The sequence below is a fragment of the Sciurus carolinensis genome, chromosome 1 (assembly GCF_902686445.1).
Source record: "Sciurus carolinensis chromosome 1, mSciCar1.2, whole genome shotgun sequence".
NCBI classification, from domain to species: domain Eukaryota; kingdom Metazoa; phylum Chordata; class Mammalia; order Rodentia; family Sciuridae; genus Sciurus; species Sciurus carolinensis.
This window is the reverse complement of record NC_062213.1, coordinates 135,780,564-135,803,898: the sequence shown is the minus strand read 5'-3', so window position 1 is coordinate 135,803,898 and position 23,335 is coordinate 135,780,564. Positions and strand designations below refer to the sequence as shown.

General features: G+C 36.1%; 2 protein-coding genes across 4 annotated transcripts in view; one reads left to right on the top strand and one right to left on the bottom strand.

Moving 5' to 3' along the window:
- Selenof (selenoprotein F) overlaps positions 1-17,262 on the bottom strand; it is a 43,727-nt gene extending 26,465 nt beyond the window's left edge. Inside the window, exons 1-2 of one of the 2 annotated variants that reach the window (XM_053743297.1) lie at positions 16,934-17,262; positions 10,692-10,859 (exon numbers count right to left, since the gene is read on the bottom strand). In XM_053743297.1, the coding sequence (XP_053599272.1) occupies positions 10,692-10,859; positions 16,934-17,017 (252 nt within the window). In that variant the 5' untranslated portion in view covers positions 17,018-17,262. The remainder of the gene's footprint in view (positions 1-10,691; positions 10,860-16,933) is intronic. The other variant, XM_053743296.1, reaches the window with a different exon arrangement.
- A 351-nt stretch (positions 17,263-17,613) lies between these two features.
- Positions 17,614-23,335, top strand: part of Hs2st1 (heparan sulfate 2-O-sulfotransferase 1) — a 188,913-nt gene continuing 183,191 nt past the window's right edge. For both annotated transcript variants that reach the window (XM_047550755.1, XM_047550746.1), the window contains exon 1: positions 17,614-18,073. In XM_047550755.1, the coding sequence (XP_047406711.1) occupies positions 17,950-18,073 (124 nt within the window). In that variant the 5' untranslated portion in view covers positions 17,614-17,949. The remainder of the gene's footprint in view (positions 18,074-23,335) is intronic.

Below are 23,335 nucleotides of genomic sequence, written 5' to 3'. Positions count from 1 at the left end.
TTTTGGATGTCTCCTATTAAATTCTCAAAAAACATAAAGCAATGACTTTATGCCTAAGGAAACTCTTTGAAGGCCAAAACTTGTACAATACTTTATCCTCAGTCATTTTTAATTTTTATTTTCAGATGGTCTTGCTAAGTTCTAGCCTTGTTTTGAGCTGGTGAAACTCCTGCCTTGGCTATGTAAAACAGAAGAGATTATAGGCTCAAACCACTGCACCCACTCAATTTCTATGATACTATTTGTTTTTTTTACACCAGGAATTGAACCCAGGGGCAAGTGACCACTGAGCCACATCCCCAGTCCTATTTTGTATTTTATTTAGAGACAGCGTTTCACTGAGTTGCTCAGGGCCTCGCTAAGTTGCTAAGGCTGGCTTTGAACTCTCGATCCTCCTACCTCAGTTTCCCTAACCACTGGGATTATGGGTGTGCACCAACCTGTGCCTGGCTATGATACTATTAAAATGCCATTTATTTTTGTATCTTTGTTTTTGCTTTGAGTTTGAGAAGAAAAAAGTTACGAAACATGCAAGTTACAAAACATACAAAAGTAACTGTGTTACCCAGCTTTACATGATTGTGACCCAAATACCTGAGAAGAACAATTCATAAGAGGAAAGATTTATTTTGGCTCACAATTTCAGAGATTTTGATCCATGTGTGGCATACTCCATTGCTCAAACATCATGGTGGAAGAGCATGGCACAGGAATGCTGCTCAGCTCAGGGCAGTCTGGGAACACAGAGGGACAGGAAGGGACCAGGGACAAATATAGTTCCTAGCGGCCTACTTCCTTTAGTCATGCCCACCTGCCTACTTTTACCATCCATTCATTCAAAATATTAATCCACTGATGAGGTTAGAGCTCTCATAATTAATTCTTTCCACCTCTGAACACTGCTGCGTTACCTAACACACAACATTTTAGGGAATACTTCAGATCCCAAATATAACAGTAACATTTACCTTAATTTAAATTAGATTATAAAAAAGCTAAGAATACACTGGGGGAATATTTCTACAAAGATAAAATCAACATTCTGTTAAAAAGTTCAATGAAAATGTGTAAAAACAAAACAAATGGAAAATGAAAATACTCCTTTGACCTCACTGCCTTTCTAGATCAGACCATTTGAACTATAAAATATAAGGGGAAAAGGGCCTAGGTTTCATTCAATACAGTGATGATGACTAGGACTTGTATACATACCTACAACAAGGGTGTAAGACTACATTAAGATTTTCTCTTGGAAATCAATATAATACTGATGTACCCAATACCACCACGTCTACTCCTGCCTGCTTCCCAAGGCTTCCGCTATAAGTATAAATGACTCAGGTTATCATTGGAACATGCATTCAATTTTCTGATACTTAAGAAATATTACACAATGAAAGGAAATAACTTGAAAAAATGAAAACATGATCGCCACATTTCTTGAGGTTCAAATCTTTAAAGAACTGGTAAAAATAACTCTAAGTTTGAATATCATATCAGTATTTTTCAAAGAAATAAAAGAACCCCTAGATAGTAGATTAAAATATTTTAGAAAATGAATGATTTTCTATATAGTATGCAATAAGGGAAAAAAATAAAATGTTTTTTGGTTCCTAAATGAAAAATACAACCTATATTCCTGTTAATTTGAAAAACTAAGATCCAGTGAAAATATGGCTCAGCATTTCCAGTAGCTTCAAAAATGGAACATAAAGGTGTTATATATGGCAGCAAAAGCTGCTTTTTAATTCTCTATGCTCATTTGCCATATAAAGTCATCAATTATCATATTTAAGAAAGGTTACACGGTTATTTAAAAAAATACTGCACAAGACATGTGGCACATGTGTGTATTTTGTTTACAGCATATATCTCACTGAATTCTTTAAAGAAATCATGTACCTGGAAACAAACAAAAAAAAGTACAAAAAAGGTATAACATCTTAAGAAAAAAAATCTTCCTCTGCCTCCCACTCTCCACAAAGCAACTATTAATCCCATTATGTCCCATTGTTATATGACACCTATAAAAACTTAAATTAGGCTGGGTGCAGTGGATGCCTGTAATTCCAGCTGCCTGGGAGGCTGAAGCAGGAAGACTGCCAAGTTTAAAGTCAGCCTCAGCAACTTAGCAAGGTTCTAAGCAATACAGCAAGCCCCTGTCTCAAAATAAAAACTAAAAAAGGGTTGAATCCAGTGGTTAAGCACCCCTGGATTCAATTGCCAATATTAAAAAAAAAAAAAAAAAAAAAAAAAAAAAAGGCAAATGTGACAAAATGTTTTAATATATTTAGAGGCTGATCCTAATTTGTAAATACTTAAAGACTACATTTATTTTCCACATTAAGTGCAGATGTAAAAATAAATTTAAATACTTTCAGTTGAAATTAATAACTTCACAAAATAAACTTTAAAACTTTTTTACACAAAGCTGGGTACAGTAGTGCGTGCTTATATAATCCCAGCAGTTTGAGAGGCTGAGGCAGGAGAATTATGAGCTCAAAGCTGGCCTCAGCAAAAACAACTTTGTGAGACCCTGTCTCTAAATAAAATACAAAATAGGGCTGGGGATGTGACTCAGGGGCAATTAACACCTGAGTTCAATCCCTGGCACCAAAAAACAAACAAGCAAACAAACAAACAAACAAAACCCCTTGTTGTACAAATGCATGATACATATATTTATAGCCACTTATTAGCTATATGACTCAGGCAAGATCTCTTTGACTTCTCAACTATGAACATACTCACTTCTCAACTATTGACATACTCAGCGATTATGATCATTACTATTATTATTTTTGCACTACTGGAAATTGAACCCAGGGCCTCATACATGAGGGCCTTGTGTATGATAGTCAAGTATGCTATCAATGAGCTACAGCCCTAGTTTTCTTAAAAAAAATTTATTCTGAGACAGTCTCTTGCTAGTTGCCCAGGCTGGCCTCAAACTTGTGATCCTCCTGCCTTAGCCACCTGAGTAGCTGGGATTACAGGCATGTGACACCATGCCATTGTTAAGTATCATATAAATGAATTTACTGAAAAGGACCTGGAATAGAGCCTTCCTATAGTAATAACTTCATGAATGTTAGTGGCCTTTATTATGAAGTGAATATTTGTGTCATTATTTAATATCGTAGCAACTCAAGTACCTTAGTAATACTTAACACAGAATTTGTTAATATAATGACAAACATTATATTGGATAAAATCCCTACTTTGTGAATGTTTTTATATTATAATTAGAATAATCTGATGAAGGTATTTATATTGTTTTCTTTGAAGAAATCAATTCAGGTATTCATGATACCAACACTACAGAAATGAAGCTATTTTAAGCAACTGTGAAATTTCTTTAGTGACTACAATTTCACGCACAGTTAGCTTAACCTCCATTTCATCCTTCTATGTTTTACACAGCAGTAGGAATCAGTTTCTGACAGGTTAAAGCTTAAAATTTGCTACTGTCTTGAATAATGTTGTTTAGGCTGACTTCTGAATTACTCTGAAGTTCGCTACAGAATTTCCATGTAAAATTGAAAACAATGAAATATTTTACACTTTTACCAAAATTAAGAAAATTATATCACTTATTTAAAGGTTTGTTTATATGGGCCTTAACTAAAGCCAAATTACATAAATTCTTTTTTAAAAAAATATTTTGTATTAGTTGTAGGTGGATACAATATCTTTATTTTACTTTTATGTGGTGCTGAGTATCGAAACCAACGCTCTACCACTGAGTCACAACCTCAGCCCAAATTAGATATATTCTTGAAAATACCAGGTAACAGGAACCATTATGATCTGTGATAAATTGAGAAATAAAGACTTGATATTTCTAGATAAAAACTAGTAATACGATTTTGCTCATAATCTAGTTAACTATAAATGCAAACTTTACAAGGCCAGACCAGTGTTTTATATTTAACTCACTTGGATTCTTACAGAAACTCTGTGAAGTAGGTATTACTATTCACATTTTCAAGATGACAGGAAAAATAGTGTAGAGGTTTAAAAACGGGGCTCCAGAGTCAAAATGAAATGCAACAAAGTTCTGGCATCTAATTGCCATATAACTTTGGGCAGATTATGTCCTAGTTTTTTATGTCAAAAGCACAGAAGTATTTACATTATAGGATTGTTATGAGGATTAAACAGTGTGGGTAAAATACTCAGCATATAATCATTTTAAAATAAACACTCAAAGGTGAGCCAAAGTAACTATGAACAAAACTAAAGATTCTGGAGTATCTGCTAGCTCAAAGTCACTAAAAGTTAGTAAGCAATGAAGCAGAGATGAAAATTCAACTCTTAAAAATTCTTACCAAAAGAAGGGGATAAACTTCTAATCAACTATACACATGTTAATATTATCTTTGTAATATTACCTTTGTAATTGTCTCTGGTCTGCTCAGAGTGCATTTAAATCTCAAGGCAGAGTATAGTACACACTGAAAATGATAATGCTACTATATTAAGCTGGTGAGTTAAAATGATTCCAGTAAGAACTAGACAGCTGAATGGAAAGTAGAGGGGATCTACAATATTCTTAAATTTAAATTGCTTATCTCCATTTATTCAAATTTATTATAATAACAATTTAAGATTTTTTATTACTTTTCTATTTCTGAAAGTAGATTTTTGAATGAAAATAAAAGTCCTTTATAAAAAACCTTAACTGTTTGTTAAGCTGTGTTGCAGAGTAAGTAGTGGTATGATAGGTAGCCTAGGCTTTGACTGGTACTGTGAATGAGATCATGATACTCCAAGACTCAAACAAAAAAAAATTTCAATTTGCAGGGTTTGCTTTATGAAGAAGAAAAAATGTCACTTTAAATATTTTTCCTATCAAAATTATCTTGAACCTTTGAAATCTGTTAGCAGATAGATTAGCAATATAAATAAGTAGCAGAGGACTATTCATAGAAAAATTAAAAATACAACACTTTCCACCAGTCTGCCACCTGAGTCTGAAAATCAACAGTGTATATTTTATTTTATTCTAAATTTGCTTTAAAAATATAGTCTCTTTCAATTTCACAATAGGTTTTATTCTAAGAAATTTGAGGTGCTTAGTGTCATTATTTGCCTAGCATGTACAAAGGTGCTGGGTTGAATCTTCTGCACTGAGGGAAAAAAGCTTCACTTTAGGAATAGCTTTGAAAGAAATGTTTAGTAGTAAACTTTTTTTTCAAAATGCAATCTTTCATATACTTAAAAATGATCAAGATGGCACAAATTTTTAAGGTTCAAATTTATAGTATTTTCCTTATTAAAATGTCAATTAAAATCTAGAATTATGCTTGACAAAATTTATATCTGTATTTGTTTCATATGAATATGCAGTTGCAAATAGTAAGTTTTCATGCTACTAATTCTGCTGTCATAAAATATTTCCTCTTATTTCAACTGATGCTGAAGCTGGAAAGCAGAATACAAATCTTTGTTCCAAATTTGTATCACTGGCAAATACAATAGTTCATGTTATATTTTTTACCTATTTTCTTTTATCCTATCTGTTGTTGTGTTTTTGTTTTGTTTTTTTTACTTTGGTTAACCAAGATCCTTGTAGTATTACTGTTTCTTGGTTTAATAATCATCATTATGATGATATTTTCTGAGTTCTTCAATTTTTTCACTTTTTCTTTGCCTTTTTCACCAGTAAACCAGATGGATACTACGAGTATAGATATTACAAATGGTCATCAACACCAGCAGCAAATGTATTTACCTAATGCCTGTATATGCCAGGCATAATTCTAAACAGGATATGTGTTTTAACTCATTTCATCCTCAATAGGAACTATTATTAATCCCCAATTTATAGATAAGGAAATAGTCACAGTGATCAATTAACCTTTCCAAGAATACCAGTTGAGTAGCAGAGAGGATTTGGATTGAAGTAGTCTGGTTGTAGAACCAGTGTCTTGACCACTATTCTAAACTCCCTAATTCAATCAAGACAGAATGAATAGCAAGTTAAGCTGAAATAATTTGCTTACTGAGTTATACTGATAAGTAATTTAGCTAAACATATTCTAATTTCTAGAGGGTGCTCTGATTTGGTAACAAGCTTGACCTTTAGAATAACAGTCCTAAAACTAGGTATACATAAATGCAAGAGTAAAAGTGCTAAAACTTTATTTTGGTTGGATGTGGTGGCACATGCCTGTAATTCCAGCTACTTTGGGAGGGTGAAGCAGGAGGATCCAGTCCCAAGGTTGAGGACAGCCTTGGGAACATAGTGAGACTGTCCTCCGACTCCTGGCCCAATCCCTCCTCAAACAAACAAGAAGAAAAAAACCCAAGAAACAGTAATACTACCAGGATCTTGGTTAACCAAAGTAAAACAACAACAAAAACCCCAAACGAAAACAAAACCAGAACAGGAGTTAGCTAAAGAATTAGGGGCATGTAATTAAGGAGAGATGCAAAAGTTCTATAGTAACAGTGTCTGAAAGAAGACAAAATCTTTAAGATATGAAAACATTAAATGAATGGAGAGAGAAAAAAAGGACCTAGATGCCATAGTAAAGGTCACAGAATTAGCAAGATTACAAAAAGATGAGAAAAATATAGCATCTATTGAAATTCTATGTTTTAATTTTATAAATCTTAAAAAAACAAAAGCTTAAAAATTCTTAACAGAAAAACATCTGATTTATGTTTATTTTCAGGAAAATCCCAGGAAACTATTTTAATTGAAAATCATATATACTTTCAAAAAAAAATCAATTAAGGTTAATGGTCAGACTAGAATCACTAAAAAGTTGTGCTAAAAAATCAACGTATCTCTTTTTAGGTAGATCGGGGGTGCTTATGATATCCCTTTAAATAAAATGTATAAATGAGGGACCTATATTTGTAGATAGATAATTATTACCAAAGAATGTTTCCAATGCATAACACCAACATGTAGACAAATTTTCTTATTCTTTCAAGATTTTAAATACCTTTCAGGATATGTAAATGAAACATATGAAAAAGGTGTTTATGAAGAAGTTATAAAATTCTAGTATATCTTAAGTTTAAAAATCACCTTTTCTAACTTGTTTTTAGTAAAAAACAGTCTATTCCAAGACAAAACCTTATGAAATTATGTGTGCTAAAGGCTGGGAATTCAGGAACACATCAAAAAACAGTCTGAAGACTTCAAAGAGTATAATTTATGGGGAAGGAAAGTAAAGTAAAACAAAAGATATAGTATGGAGGTACAGCTAACAATTTGGGAGTGGTAGTGGTGGTGGGTAAAGTGGAGGAAATTAGATTTCTCAGAAAAGGGAAACACTTGAGCTCAATCTTTAAAAACAATTCAAGTAAGTTGTAACTGAGTAGTAGTAACTGAGCAATAAAAATACAACATGTCTATGGGATTGTTTACATGGTATCTTCTACTACAATACTTCCATACCTGAGAACTGCTTCATATGTTGTTTTCTAGTGCACCAATCCATTCATTCAATTATTGGAGAAGTTAATAGCTTCTTCCATTATTCCACGACCCTAACAAATAACTCAGGTAATAACTGGTTCTTGCAGAAAATATTTTAAAAATGTAAACAAGGGGTAGTCCTTTTCCAGTGGAAAAGAAGCTGTACGATGCCACTTCTTTTTCTTACTCCTCAAGGAAAAATCCAGACATTAATGAAGTAAAAACATGTAAAAGCAAAAACAAAGAGAGAGACTGCAAGATATAGTCAAGTTTCTGATTTCTAGCTGTCTCCTCTCCCAAGTATTGCTGCTCGAATGTGGAGCTCATGTGTCAAAACATTCACTACTTTCTCTAAAGCAGGCAGCTAAGATTGTTGGTCAAAGAAGTTCAAATAAAAGATCAATGGGAAGAACTCTATTCAGTGGGACTGGGTATCTTTTTGGTACCTTCCTTGACATCTTCAGATTCTTTATAGAAAGCTAAATTCATTTATTCTTAGTAAATATTGTTTTAGATAGCATTTACAAAGCTGTGAGTAAAAGACCTGACGAGAACAATTTTAGAGGAGGAAAAGTTTACTTGGGGGTTCATGGTTTCAGAGGTCTCAATCCACAGATAGCCAACTCCATTCCTCAGGGCTTAAGGTGAGGCTGAACATCATGGAGGAGTATAGTGGAGGAAGTGGCTCACATGATCATCAGAAAGCAGAGAGAGACTCCACTTGCCAGATACCAAATATATACCCTAAAGGCAAGCCCCTAATGACCCACACAACTCCTCCAGCCACAACCTACCAGTTTTCAGTTACCATTCACTTAAAATTACCAAGAGATTAATTCACTGATTGATTCACACAATCCAATCATCTCTCCTTGAAATCTTCTTGCATTGCCTCACACATGAGCTTTTGGGAGATACCTCACATCCAAACCACAACACTAACTGTATAAAAAAACAGCACTAAAATTCAAATACTTTTTATTAGTTTATATTTTTTCTTTAAGCCACAAATTGGTATTTTTTTTTTTACAATTAATATGCTTATTAATGTTTACAAACCATACCTAGAGATGTACTTGTGAGCAAAGCTAGTTAAAACAATAGTAAAACAGCTTAACAAAAATCTCATTCTAGCCAGGTGTGGTGGTCCACACATGTAATTCCAGCAGCTTGGGAGGCTGAGGCAGGAGGATTGCAAGTTCAAAGCCAGCCTCAGCAACTTTGTGAGACGCTGTCTCAAATAAAAAGGGCTTGGAATGTGGCTCAGTGGTTAAGAGCCCCTGGGTTCCATCCCAGGTAACAAAAAAACCAAAACCAAAACCAAAACCTCATTCTAAGTAGTACTGAGATGCAGGTCCTTTATGATCAAAATGGGGAGGAGACTAAGACTAAGAGATGGAAGAGTATTTATTAAATGTAACCTGTTACCCATGAACAAATGTCAATAACTGAGAGTAGTACTACACATATGAAATCAAGTATGATTATACCTGAATGTGGTTTGCATTTAAATGGAAGCTGGTCCAACATGCCATACAGTCCTAGTGTTTTTTTTCTGTTTTGATTCCACTAGGTTTATTAAAAAAACACTTTTTTTTTTTTTTCACTGATTTTGTACAAAAGGTGCTAGTAGATGCTTAATAAAAAAAAAAAAAATGTCTTGGAAACTAGGGTTAGGGATAAAGAGAAAAAACCCTACTGGGTTTAACACAAAAGATTATTAGGTTACAGATCCACTTGTTCTTAGACATGAAATACTTTAGCTTGTTAATTAGTTTGACATATATTAACTAGCAGACTACTTGCCTCTTATTATTGTTGAAAGGTATCTAGATACAACACATAGCTCAATTAATCATGAAAATTGAATAAGAATTAGTTTTAAAAGCATGTGATCAAATTTGGTTTCATTAAAATTACCCCATAAAACCCGGAGAAAAGACAGTAAATAAAATTAGTTTCTATATGTACTTGTTTTACAGTTTAGCACACTGTATGTCAAAGGGTAGTTTAAGGAAGTGTGTGGGATAAAGATGGTTTGTTGTAAAATAGTCTTTGTTACTCAATGTGGGGTCCTGATGAATAATCATTGTTCAATGACTAGTATAGTCCACAGAACCTTTCAAATGTGGGGTTTCGATGAATAGTCAATGGTTTCTTAGAACAAGAAGGTGATGATCACTCAAAAATTTTTTTTCAGTAATGTTGGGTCAGGCTCAAAATGGCTATAGTTTTAGGCATCCCTCACTGAGATGTCCAGCAGGTTATTATACTTTTAGTGTGTAGCCAGGGCTAGGAACTGACTGTTATGGTTATTCAAGGCCAGAAACACTCTGATTCAGCATATATACTCAAGGTCATAACATTAACTTGTAAACGTGCCCCCTTATGTAAATTTGCCAGTGTGCCTTCTTTAGTTGGGACTGGATATAAAAAGGGCTTAGCGACTAATGTCGACAAAACGGAACAGGATGGGGGCTAAAGGTGAAGTTAGAGGGTGGAGCCACCTCTGAAAAAAGCACATCTACTATCCTGTGTTTTGCATCTTCTTCCACCTGCTGGGATCTGGAATCTAAGGGTTTTAATGAAAAGATTTAAAACTTGAGCAAGTTCACTATTTGTTTGAACAGAACACTCAAAAAGATTTTATTGAGTAGAATGACCTATCCTTGACTCAATTTTCAAAAATTAAAGGTGAGTTTGGGTATCCAGAATGATTAATAATAGGTGTGTAAGTCAAAAATTGTGAACCACCTTTTTCTTTTTTTTGGTACTGAGGATTGAATATAGGGCCTCACAAATGCTAGGTAAGTGCTCTACCACTGAGCTATATTCTCAGCCCTGTTAACCACATTTATTGGCTACACTTATATGTCAGCTATTATGTGCCTTGCTTTCACCTCAAACTTCATCATAAAACTGATTTCTTGCTATAAATGCACCAAAATAGTTAACTGATTATTCTTTTGCCTTCAATTGGTCAGAAGTTCACTGGAGAGGTATGGGATCCAGGCATGCTATTGTGACTCTGTTCCCCACTTTGCTGAACAACCATGGTGGAATGGGAACCCAATAACCATACGTTTCTTTCATAATGGCTTTGTTTGTGCTAGAGAGCCAGGCAAGAAATCAGTTGAGTTTTAATAAAAAACGTAAAGGTAAGAAAATTCTTTGTGCTTAAGCTGATTAAGCAATTTAGTCAAATTATCCCAACTAAACCGTCTAATGGAAGAGATATAACAGAAAGTAGTACCTTTTTGGTTTCAAATTGCGCTTCTTCCTGACAGCATCCTCTGCAATCAGGATCCAGCTGAAGTAGGTTGAACTGTCCAAGAAGATCACATGAGCTGCACAGCAAGTTGCTAGAGAAGCCTAACTCTCTGCATGCCTCTGATGAAAATTCTGCCCTGAAAGCAGACACCTGAAAGTACAAATGAAAAATAGGCCACAATTCCATATTTACATTATAAAACTTCCAAAAAGAGGTTAATGGTATTGTCAAGATCTAATACACTGGATGTGAGTTACTGAAATGTTAACTGGAGTCAACTTCTTCAGTGTTTTTGAACTCTATAACTCTACATGAGTTTTTGGTTCAACTAAGAACTAACAAAAAAGATACTTACATATTTTTTGAGGGGGCAGGTACTGGGGACTGAACCCAGGAGCACTTTACCACTGAGCTGTATCTCCAGCCCTTTTTAAAAATTCTGACAAGGTCTTGCTAAATCAGAGCTTGGTTTTGGATTTGCCACTATCCTGCCTCAGCCTCCAGAGTCACTGGGATTACAGGGTGTGTACCACTGTGTCCAGCAAGATACGTCATTTTCATAATACATGTACCACATATCCTTTAATAAATATTCAGTAGTTTTTAAAAAAGAATTTCCTTGTAAGGAAAAAAATCCATGTTTCAGAACTTAGGATTTGTTTATATGGAGTCTATGGAATAACATTATCTTATCTACAGACACATTCAGCAAAAAGGATTAAAAAAAAAAAAAAAAAGGGATGGGGTGGGAGAAGCAGGAGCACATCAGAAATCAAACCTTTTGGTTTTAGGTACCAGCTTCACCATTTACAAGATGTGTGGCTGGCAAGCTATCCTCCCTAAGCGTTAATTTCTTCATTGATAAAGCAATGAGCAATATTTTCTACACAAAACAGATTGCTATAAAGATCAAACAAAATGACTTATGTAAAATAACCAATTAGAATGACTGACAATTCCCTCATCCATTCTACTTTCATTTCTGAGTGAATGTGGTATATATCTCCATTTGTTCAAGGCCAACCCTCTACTTGTCCTTTGTATTCTATCTTCTCTCAAATTCACAGGGTTTTCATTTCATTGATAACCCAATCTTACAGTATATGCAAACTCTAGGGTTCTAATTGCTTTCATCACATTATTATTTTGGAATTGTTACTACAGTCTGGTTTCTGGTTTCTACCATTCCACTAAATTTGCCAAAAATCATCAAATGCAGACACCCAGACCTATTCTGCTTTGGCTATTCCTTTCACTGACATCTCCAGCTTTTCTTCTTTTTCCTCTGCATCTCTAAACACTGTTGCTTCCCACAGTTCAGTTTTTGGTTCAATTTTCATTTTACAGACTTTTATGGACAATTGCATCTTTATCCATGGTTTCAAAACCATTTACTGAAAACTCCCAAATCTTTTTCTTGAGTACCAAGTTTCTAAAGCCAACAGCCCACTGGAGGTCTCATTTAGATTCTACATATACATTGCAAATTCAAAGTCTCTCCAATAGTTTAAGTCTAGCTTTTTTAATGTATTTGGTAACTTAGCATTTTCCTGACCACCTAGTTTCTCAGGGTTAGTAATCCTACATTCTACTTTATCCTCACAACAATCAATTAACATTTTCACAATTCTGTCTCTTAAAGAGTTCTCAAATCTCATCTTGCCTCAGTGGTTTAAATGAACACTGCTAGCCCTACCTCCATTACTTTCCCAATTGGATCCAACATCTAGCTATAATGAATTCCTATGGTACTTGAAGTGTAAAACTCTTACGCTACACAAATTTGTTCTGACTTTTTCCTGTATCTAAAGGCTCTTTCATCATGTTTTCACATTTTAAATTCCTACTTCCTCTTCTTCTTTTTTTTTTGATACCAGAAATTGACCTTTACCATTGAGCCACATCCTCAGCCCTTTATTTTTTATTTTGAGACAGGGTCTCAACTAAGTTGCTTAAGGCTTCACTAAGTTGAAGATGGTTTTGAACTCTCAATCCTCCTGCTTCAATCTCCTGAGTCGCTGGGATTTCAGGTGTGTGCCACCATGATGGCAATTCCTACTTATTTCAAAGAACCCAAGCAGTAAATGTCTTCCGGGAATCCTTCTCTGAATCTCAATCTTTAACCACAGTACTTTTCTGAGAAAGAAATTTATGCATAGCTAGAAAATAGTGTCATTTGTAACACCTGACTATGTAAATCTAAGACCTTCCAAAACTACCATAAACTATTCTGAAGACAAGCATTAAGTTGTTGCTCTATTTCTAGCACTTACGACAATTCTTACATGTTTGATGAATAAATGAACTGGCCAAAACCTCAGTTTCAAAGTGGGGAACTTCAGATTGCTTTCAATAATCTGATTGATATTCCAGACTAAATATCTATAAACTTTAAACAAAGAGTCAGAAAACTTTAGGCTTTGGTGGCAATATGGTTTCAGTTGCAAACACTCAACTAAACTATGGCAGAACAAAAGCAGTCATAAACAATATATAAACAAATGGGTATGCGTGTGTTCTAATAAATCTTCATTTACAAAAACAAGGTTGGCTAGATTTGGTCCACTAACTATAGTTTATTAGCACTTTCCTAAATTGACTGGGTAGATTAAAATCCAGGGGCATTTCCCAATGAAACTACTGTTAACTCAAAATACCAATCCTCTACCTCATCCACCCCTATCTATGTAAAGAACAACAGTGTATATCATCTTTCAGATAGAGAATTTATCTTAGCCAGGTGGAAGGTACCTGAGTTTACAGGTCATTTTGTGTGGTTGATCCCTCTGTTTAACTAGGAGACACTTGCTATTATACTAGCATTTTGGTAATTTCTCCATTAGCAAAGTTATCTGCGAGATCTACTGCATAGGTTAATTTGAAAACTAAGTATGACAATGTGGTAGATTATATTTTTCAAAGATGGCTGCTTCAATATGTACATATTATCTCACAGGTTCTTCTTATGACTGGTCTTCCACTGAGATGAGGGATCTATATTCCCTATTCTTAAATCTGGGGAAAGTCTATGACTGTTCTGACCAAGTGTATAAAAGAAGTGATACTATGTGATTCTGAGGTTACACCATAAAAAAAAGAAACAGACTCTTTCTCTCCTTCTCAATATCAAACTTTGGAGCTTAGTCACCATGTTACAAAGACTAAACTAGAGAAACAACTAGGATAGGCCCATGTAGAGAACAACTGAGATCCCCTCCAGCTGACACCAGCACCAACTAACAGACAGATGGGAAGAGCCTTTGGATTTCGGATCTTAGCCTTTCAGCTGAGGTCTGAGATTCCTGCTGTGCCCTGTCTGAATTACTGACTCACTTTACCTCAAGGCAATATAAACAATTATTTTATACTACTAAGTTATAGGGTAATTTGTAGTCATGGAACTAAAACACACAATAAAAGTGAATTCATGGGTTGGGGGTATAGCTCCATTGGTAGAGTGCTTGCCTTGCATGTCCAAGGCCCTGGGTTCAATCCCCAGCACCACCAAAAAAAAAAAAAAAAAAAAAAAAAAAAAAAAGAAAAAAGAAAAGTGAACTCATTTTGAAAGCAATGAATCATTTAAGAAATTTAAGAAACTGTAACCAACCATGATTAACAAAACAAGAATCTCAAACAATTATGTAATTGTGCTATTTGGTTTTATTCTGGCATTTGATGAATAACTGATAAGCAGCATAAGTATTTTGAAGTCTGAAGACAACTTGACTCAAAAGTAGCATAGAACAATCTTAGAAAAATAAGATTCTAGGGACAGGGTCCTGACTTAACCTTCTCCATTTGAAAGTACAGTTGAAAATCTAAGAGATTGTTTGTGCATTACTTATTGTTATATTATACTTATTCATACATACATACCTACACACATACACACAAAGTCTCTTCACTGGTAACTTTGAGGAAACTCAAAGCCTTTCCTAAACTTTATTTTTGGTACTGGGGATTGAACCCAGGGGTACTTTATCACTCAGCTACATTTCCAGTTTTATTTATTTATTTATTTTTTAGTTTTGAGACAGGGTCTTGCTAAGTTGCTGAGAGTCTCACTAAGTTGCACAGGTTGGCTACAAATTTGCAGTACTCCTGTCTAAGCAGCCTAGGCAGCTAGTTTACAGATGTGGGCCACCATGCCCAGCTAGAAAGATCGATCTGGATGTACTATAGAGACTGAATTAGATAGGGAGAAAGTTATATGGAGAAATTGGTTAATGGAGATTTTGTTATGAGTACAAGCAAGCAAAGATAGTGGCTCAAATTTAAGTATTATCTGCAGAAATAGAATTAAGTGAGCTGAAGATTTAAGGGCTTAATTACTAACTGGATTCAGAGAGTGAAAGGAAAGAGAATTCAAATGGACCAATTTTTGTCCTGAGAACTTGAAAGATGGCAAAGCCAACCGTTTTGTTTTGAACATAGAAATAAAAATTCAAAGGGAAAACAGGAAGCTGTTCTTACTTTCTTTTTGGCACTGAGAATTGAACCTGTAGGTGCTTACCACTAGCCACATCCCCAGCCCTTTTCATTTTTTAATTTTGAGACAAGGTCTCAGTAAGTTGCTTAAGGCCTCACTAATTTCTGAGGCTGGTGTTGAACTTGCAATCCTTCAGCCTCAGCCTCCTGAGTTGCTGGGATTACAGGTGTGTACCACCACACCTGGTAGGAAGTTGTTAATTCTAAGGAGAGATATCTATGGACTAACTAAGGGATTAAGTGGACTAATTTCATAGATATTTAGGAAATAAAAACCAGTAGGATTTGGTAATTCCTAAATGTGGGATATGTAAGGATAAGAAATCAAGGATGTTATTCAAGGTTTTGGCTGGGATTCTGTGAATGGTCACTGTTGTACACCCTTCAATGGCCATAAATTCCTGTATAAATATGTATTCTTCTTTGAAATGTGACTCTGTCACTCTTCCTACATAGACAGTTTACTTTTCCTGAAAGTCTTGTGACTTACTTCAACAAGTATTACATGGTGCAAATGATAATATGATTTCCAAGACAAGGTAAGGAGGCACTGTAAGGTTTTGCTATTTTGGAGCACTGCCACAAGAATGAAAGGGGGAAAAAAATTGGTCAAGCCTTTGGAGGATGACAGCTCAGTAGAGAACAAAGAGGTCCTGATTGCCAGCACCAACTGTGAATGATGGTGACACCCTCTAACTGATCAGTTCTGCTAACCTACTAGTTCAAAACTGTATAAATGAGGCCAAAGGCAATTAACAGAGGAACTGCTCTCCGGGCCTCAGAATGGTGAGAAACCATTGTTTTTAAGCCACTGAGATTTGGAGGATAATTACACAGTCATAGATAACTGAAAGCCAGAAATAGTGAATTGGGAGAAGGAAGCTTGAAATATTCATTTTTATCCTTCTGTAGCGGTAATGAATTCAAATGATCTAAGATGGGGAAAAAACCTTGAGGAATACAAAGTTTAGTAATTTCTGCAGCACAAAATATCTGAATGGAAGTACTATAATAAAATGTTAGTTAGAGAAGAATCCACCTTTTCCTCAAGGTGGCTAAATCAACGGGTAAGTTGCTTCCAAATTCCTGGGTGAAAGAAAGTGGTGCCCAACTTGCACAAACCTTGGATAACACAATTAAAGCAGGTATCCTAGGAAAAACTTTTCAGCAGCCTCAGTAGAGAATACTTGAAGAATTAAACTGAATTAATAAATATCAAAGCTCCCAGAACAGTGCCTAACGTTTTATTATTCATATAGCAAAACAGGATTTGTACACTTCTTTAGGGAATTAACCAATATCTAGTTGTTTTGTAAACAATAAAATAAGTAAAAATTGGGATTTTTCTTTGTCAAAGATTAAGAACACATGTACTTTGTTAATGAAGAAAAACAAATCTCATGGTTTTCCGTTTAAGATTTGGGAGGCTCGCAGAAAGGTGTGCCCGCTTAAAGAACAAAAACAAAAGCACTCCTGTCCAAACTTTACTGCTTCCCCTTCCCACCTTGATTTACAAATCGTTTTTAGTTAGAGCCGTGTAAGAGAACACTACCCAAGACAGTCGGGAGAAGACAACCAGGAATTAAGCCACGTCGCGTTCCGGCCACAGTACTAAGGAAGCCCAACCCTCCCCCTCCTTTTCATGTGAGGCTCCCAAACCTGACCGAACGTTGTCCTTCTCATCTGCAATCCCTCCTCCTTGCCCTGAGGCAGCCGCGCAAGTGACCTACACTTACCGCTTGAAGCACAGTCGCCAACAGCAACCGTAGCCCAAACGCTGGACCAAACCACCCACCTCGCTCAGCCGCCATCGCTATCATCTATCGTAAATCTCTGGCTAGCCAGAGGACCCCTCGGCTAGGGGCATTCCACTTCAGAGCCTGATCAAAAAAAGGCCAAGAAAGGCCGCTGCCATCAAATCTCTTATTCTGAATAGACAAATATTAACTAAGGACATATGAAAGCTTAAAGGTAATCGAGTATAAAGACAGTCATTGGCTGCTTTCCATTATCCAAATCAGGCACTTTCCTAAACTCCCCACTTCTGTGCTTCTCCGGGCTCCTTCCTTTCATTCACGACATTTCGTCCAGCAGCCAAGAAACCCCGCCTTCGCTAGTTTCAGTTCTACCTCCTTCTCCAGGTTTACCCAATCGAATGCCGCCTGGGTTGAGCCCCGTGGCAGAAGAATCCAACCGTAAACCGAATCAACAGCGAAACACCAGGGTTCTTCCCGCCAATGAATACAACCGAATGGGAGGAGGGGGCGGGGTCTCTGGTTGCCGAGCAGCGTACGTAGATGCGTGCGCGAGGCAGCTGAGGGGGATGGGAGGGGGCGGTGCCGAGGGCAGCGCAGCCGCAGCCGCAGCGCTGGTGGAGGAACGCGCGGCCGGGAGCAAAAGAGGGAGGGAAGGAAGGAAGAGCGGGAGGCGAGCAGGCAGGCGGGCGGGCGCGGGGGTCGGGAACTGAGACTGTAGAGAGCCCGGCAGCCGCTTCGCGCTGTTTGCTGCGCGGGCTTTTGGAGGGGGCGGCCGTTGAGTCGGCTGTGGAGAAGCGGGCACCGGCAGCGCTGGTGCTTGGCGCCTGGGGGCGGGGGACCCGAGCGCTGGGAAGGGGGGGTCGCTGCGGTGGTTCTCCCTGTGGCGCGCTCCTCGCCTGTCTCCCGGCTGGTGGACTCCTCCCGGCGTCTCCCTCGCCTCCGGGGCCCCGCTCCCCGCCCCCCGCGGTATGTCTTGATCCCGAGCAGCGGGTTTCATGGGGCTCCTCAGGATTATGATGCCGCCCAAGTTGCAGCTGCTGGCGGTGGTGGCCTTCGCGGTAGCGATGCTCTTCTTGGAGAACCAGATTCAGAAACTGGAGGAGTCCCGGTCGAAGCTAGGTGAGGAGCCGAGCCACTAGGGGCTGAGTGGTGTGGAAGGGGCCGGCCGGGGAGGCACTGCAATTGGAGCAACGGGCGTTCATCTAACCTGGGGTCTGTCTTCGGGGCTGAGAGGTTTCTAAGAGAGCTGGGACGGGGGGCATCAGAGCACAAGCTCCAAGAACTGGGTGAATTAGCTTGAGTAGCAGGCTGGGCTCTAGGTCTTGGGGCAGAGGTTGCAAGATTGGGCTTCCCGGAGCTTGGGGGTTGCCCAAAAGTAGGCATTCCATGGAGAGAGAGCGAGAGAACCGAACTCAGTGGGGAGCGGGTGCTTCTGAAGGAGAAAGAAAAGCTCGCGCGTTCTCTTAGAAGTAGTACAGCCAAGCCCCGGCGATATCAGGCGAGGGTATTCTAATTTGAGATATGGACACCTAGGTACAGAATCTGGGGGACAGCGGGGGTTGGGGGAGGTACATTGAGATGCGCAGAAATGGAAGGAGACGCCAGGAAAGGTGGGGAGTAAAAAGAAAGACACTATAGCGAATTGCACTTGTGCTGTGGGCACCAAGGGACTTTACAATTAATCTTAGAGGTAGGCTGGCCCGGTAGGACAGGAACGCACGTAAAAAGCTTCCATGAAGTACCTGAACGAGGCATCCGGGGATTTAAATTATTAGTTGTGCTAAACTGATTAATTTGGGCTTCCGGATAGGCTGTATGTATATATACGTTGCTTAGCGGTAGTGTGGATGTGCATTTAGAAGATGAAGGCACGCTGAAGGGGAATTATAGTGAAGTTTATGAAAGAAAAAGTAAGGTAATGCGGAAAGAACCATACAGTTAAGTGCCTTAAACAGTTAATGGTGCTTTTGTGAGCGAAGGGCTCTGAAATACAAAAAGCTGGAGTGTGAAATTGTGAGACAGTAGAAAGAACGAATAATGGGTACTCTCGATTAGTAGAGAGCTTTGACGTTTGGAAGACCTCAGGATGGAGAGGAGTTTTTAAGAATGACAGTGATGAATTTTGATTTGAAAATATACATGGCACTTAAAATCAGCTCAAGAGGTTGTAATTTGAATATGGAAAAATAACGAAGTGGTTTTTGCATAAGCTTTCACTTCATCATCTTAAACACATTTTAAAAAGCAAGCAAAAAAGTACCTTCAGTGTAATTTAAACTAAGGAGTAAATGTGGGGAACAACTGGAAGCTGTTGTGGGTGATGATTAATTTTTTTAGGAAAAATGTACCAGAAAATAATTGTAATTTTCCATACAGTAGCTGTTTACAATTTTGGTAGACTTTGCAAAAGACTTGAAGACATTTAAAGGAGCATCAAATAAATTTGAAGTGCAACTAACTATGAAAGAGAAGCTAAAATACTCTGAGTCCTCAATTCTATAGTATAATTTGAAGTTATTCAGTTTATTTATTTAATAAAGCAAAATTAGTTAATAGGTTAATGTGAGTTGATTCTTTTGATCTTATTAATATGTGTCTTGTATCATGAAAAGTCTTCACTTTAAATATTGGAAATTGGACAGTATGCTTTTCTTTGTATTTGAATCCATTTAGTGGCATTCAGTCATATTCTGGCCTTATTAATGATCTACATTTACAAAAAAAATTGACTTCTCTTAGAAGTACTTAAAGTTATATTAAAATCAAAATTTTACTTTTTTTTTATTTAGAATTCTGTGGAGTTAATTTCTTAGACATGTTATAGTGGTTTAGAATGATTGAAGATTTTGATATTCTTCCTTACCTAACATTTTATTTCCCCATAAGACTTGGAAGTGGTTTCCACAGACTCAACAGTGAATGATTTTAAAAAGAAAGTTATCTGTAGATGTAGACTGCAACAGGTAGAACATAATGTGCTTTCTTATGATTTTCTTAAAGAAATTCCACCAGAAATATGTAAGCATGTATCAAAATAAATAATATCAAAAACAGTAAGCATTCATCAGAATAAATCTCAAAAACAATCTAAGGAAAGGAGTCTCAAATACAAAACACTTAAAGGAAAATTCAAACACATGGCAAATAAAATGTAGAACTTTATAAAAGCTTAGCAGTCTCTTGATTTTTTTTTTTTTTTTTTTTTTTTTTTTTAATTTTAAAGAAAAAGACATCTGTATTTCCCAGACTGACCCCAAACTCCTGGGCTCAAGTGATCCTCCTGCCTCAGCCTTCAGCCTCCTCAATAAACTACAAGTGTGTTCTGCTTTGCCTGCTTTTTTCTTTTTTTCATTTTTGTTTTTGGAGTCTTCTAAAAGGCAATACTGAAAAAGAAATTGCCAGTTAGTAATCTGACCTCTTTGGAAAGAAAGGCAAGAAGGTGGCATATTTTGATAGACTTTGTCACTGGACACTTTTCATCTGTGTTACTCTTTATTTTCCAAGAACACCTTAGAAAACTATTTTTGCAGCCCTGCCCCAGGAATAGGTTGTGAGATTATGTAACTTCCCCAAGACCATATCATTAGTAAGTGGCAGAACCAGGATTGGGACTCAGTATGTCTGATTTCAAATCAAGTGCTCCTTTAACTAAGCCAGGCTGCTTGAAACTTTATATTCATATTATACTGAGATACAGTTGAGTAGAATTTTTAAATTGTAATATCAATGCATTTATTGCTAAGAATGAGTATCATTCTGAGAAAATTCAATGTCTTATACAAGGAATTGGTTTAATGTCTCCCCTTTTTTGTGTTCATATAATGAACATAATCATTACCCAATGAAATGACTGAAATACCTTATTTCTACTATTAGAGAAGATAATCTTTGGTTGTTTTCTATGTGTGAAATTGCAACATTAAAAATATTTTTAGGGCTGGGGTTGTGACTCAGTGGTAAGAGTGCTCACCTAGCATATGTAAAGCACTAGGTTCAATCCTCAACACCATATAAAGATAAATAAATAAGGTATTGTGTCCATCTACATCTAAAAAATATATTTTTTAAAAAGAGTATGTTTATTTCGGCATAAAAAAAAACCTGTTGAACATTTTGCCCTTAAAAATAGTTTTTTTTGTATTATCTTTTCATTGTAGAATATTCCAAAGGGTTATATTATCTGATATCTGATAAAGCCTTTAATGCACCTTGATTAAAGACATTTTCAGACAATAACATCTTGTTGGTGAGACCTCTAATGGAGCAATAGGTATATTTGAAACAAAGGAGTATTCATTAACTTTTTGGGAAACTAGGCATATAAATAGGACTTGCTAAAAAATTCACTATTAGTTTCCTTTTCCTTTTTATTTTCTTTTTTTTAAACAAATAGATTATGATATACATATTATCCTGCATTTTACTTATTTTCATTTAATATTGTAGACATCTTTCTAGGTCAGTATGTATAAATTTGACATAGTCTAATAGCTGTATAGTATTTCAGTTGGCGTATGCATATATCAATGTGTCATAAATTAAGCTATTTTATCAGTAGTAGATATTCATATTGTCTCCAACCCTCCCCACCTTTGTTTCCTTTTCTTAGTATTACAAACGGTATTATAAGAACTATCCTTATATGTCTGTTTAGCTTTTCCTGCATTGATGTCATTTTTTTTTTTTTAAACTAGGATAAATTCTGTATGTGGGCTTGCTAAAACAAAGGAAATGTGATTTTGTTTGAGGTGGGTGGCACATACCTGTGATCCAGCTGTTTTGGGAGATATGAGGATCTCAAGTTTGGGTCCAACCTAGGCAACTTGGTGAGCCCCTGTCTCAAAAATCAGAAGGGCTGGGGATATAACTTAATGGTAGAGAATCCCTGGATTTAATCCCACTACCACATGTATGCACACAACTGTTACTTTCTAAAATTTTTATTTTTCAAAAGGTTACAGTAATCTATACTGCCAGCACACACCCACAAACATTGTAAGCTGTCAGCTTTCAATTTTATTAGAGGCTGTGAAGTACGTCGTTAATTTAACTTGCATGTCCTTACTTTGTAATTAGGTTGAACATTTTATGTTCATTACCTTTTTACTTGCTCATTTTCATTTGTCAATTTTTCTATCAATTACTACTTTTTAGTTTGAATTTTTTTATAATGCTAAAATTACTAATGTTGTTTGTTTTACATCTGTTTTTCTTTTAATTCTGTCGTTGGTCTCTATATTATGGTATGTTTTGCTGGTACAGAAGGTTTAAAATTTCCACAAATTATCAGTTTAAGCAAGTAATATTTTTAGGTTGCTTAAGAAGACATTCCTGAACCAAGATGTATATATTCTCTGTATTTGATTATAGTATTTTACATTTATTCTTTACATTTAGCTCTTTAAGCCATATGTTTATAGAGGTTTATTATAATTTTTCTAAATGAATAGTCATTTTTGGTAAAGATCGTACTATCAAAGAATCCATTTTTCCCATTATGTTTTATTCCTTCTTTTCTCATGTATGGTTTTCATATGTTCTTAGAACAGACTTCATTTTTTCCCCACTAACCAGCAACCCAGTTTTAAGGCATGAATTCCCTAAAATTATTTGCATAACTCTCATCAGATTTGTAAAGGAGTTTCTGATATCCTTAATGGTAAGTAAGGATCACAGATTTAAGTACAGATTGAGTATCCTAATGATGAACTCTAGTGCGATGCCACAAATGAAAAATTTCATACTTGACCTCATACGATGGGTTACTTTTAAAATTCAGGCACACTAAAAATAGTATTAACTGTAGGCTCCGTATATAAGGTGTATGTGAAACATAAATGAATTTTGTGTTTTGACTTGGGTCCCATACCCAAGATATCTTATTATGTATTTGTAAATATTTCTAAATCCAGAAAAATCTGAAATACTTCTGGTTGGGATAAGGGATATTCAGCTTGTAGATATTTCGTATTTAATGAAGTGTGTTACAACATGCAGCCCAACATTTAGAAGACAAGTAACATTGGTTATGAAAAAGTTTCTCTTGGAAGTTTTATTACTAAAACTTCATTTTATTCGACTGTATTCTTAATTTTCTAATGAGAAATGGAAAAGAATAGGGAGTCAAAATGAAAACCATGTAGAACTGTGAATTTTACTTGAAAAAATAATTCTTTAGAAATCTTGGGAGGATGCCTGTTGCTGAAGTTGACAGAGAATACAATGAAAGCTGCTTTTCTTATATAAATATTAGAATTATGTGCTTGATAATTTTATTTTGTGTAGGGGCTGAGCATTTTAAATAATTGTCAAACACATGCTTGTAACACCACTGTGTAAATTTATTAATGCATTAGGTATAATCTTTTTTAATTTTTGTGC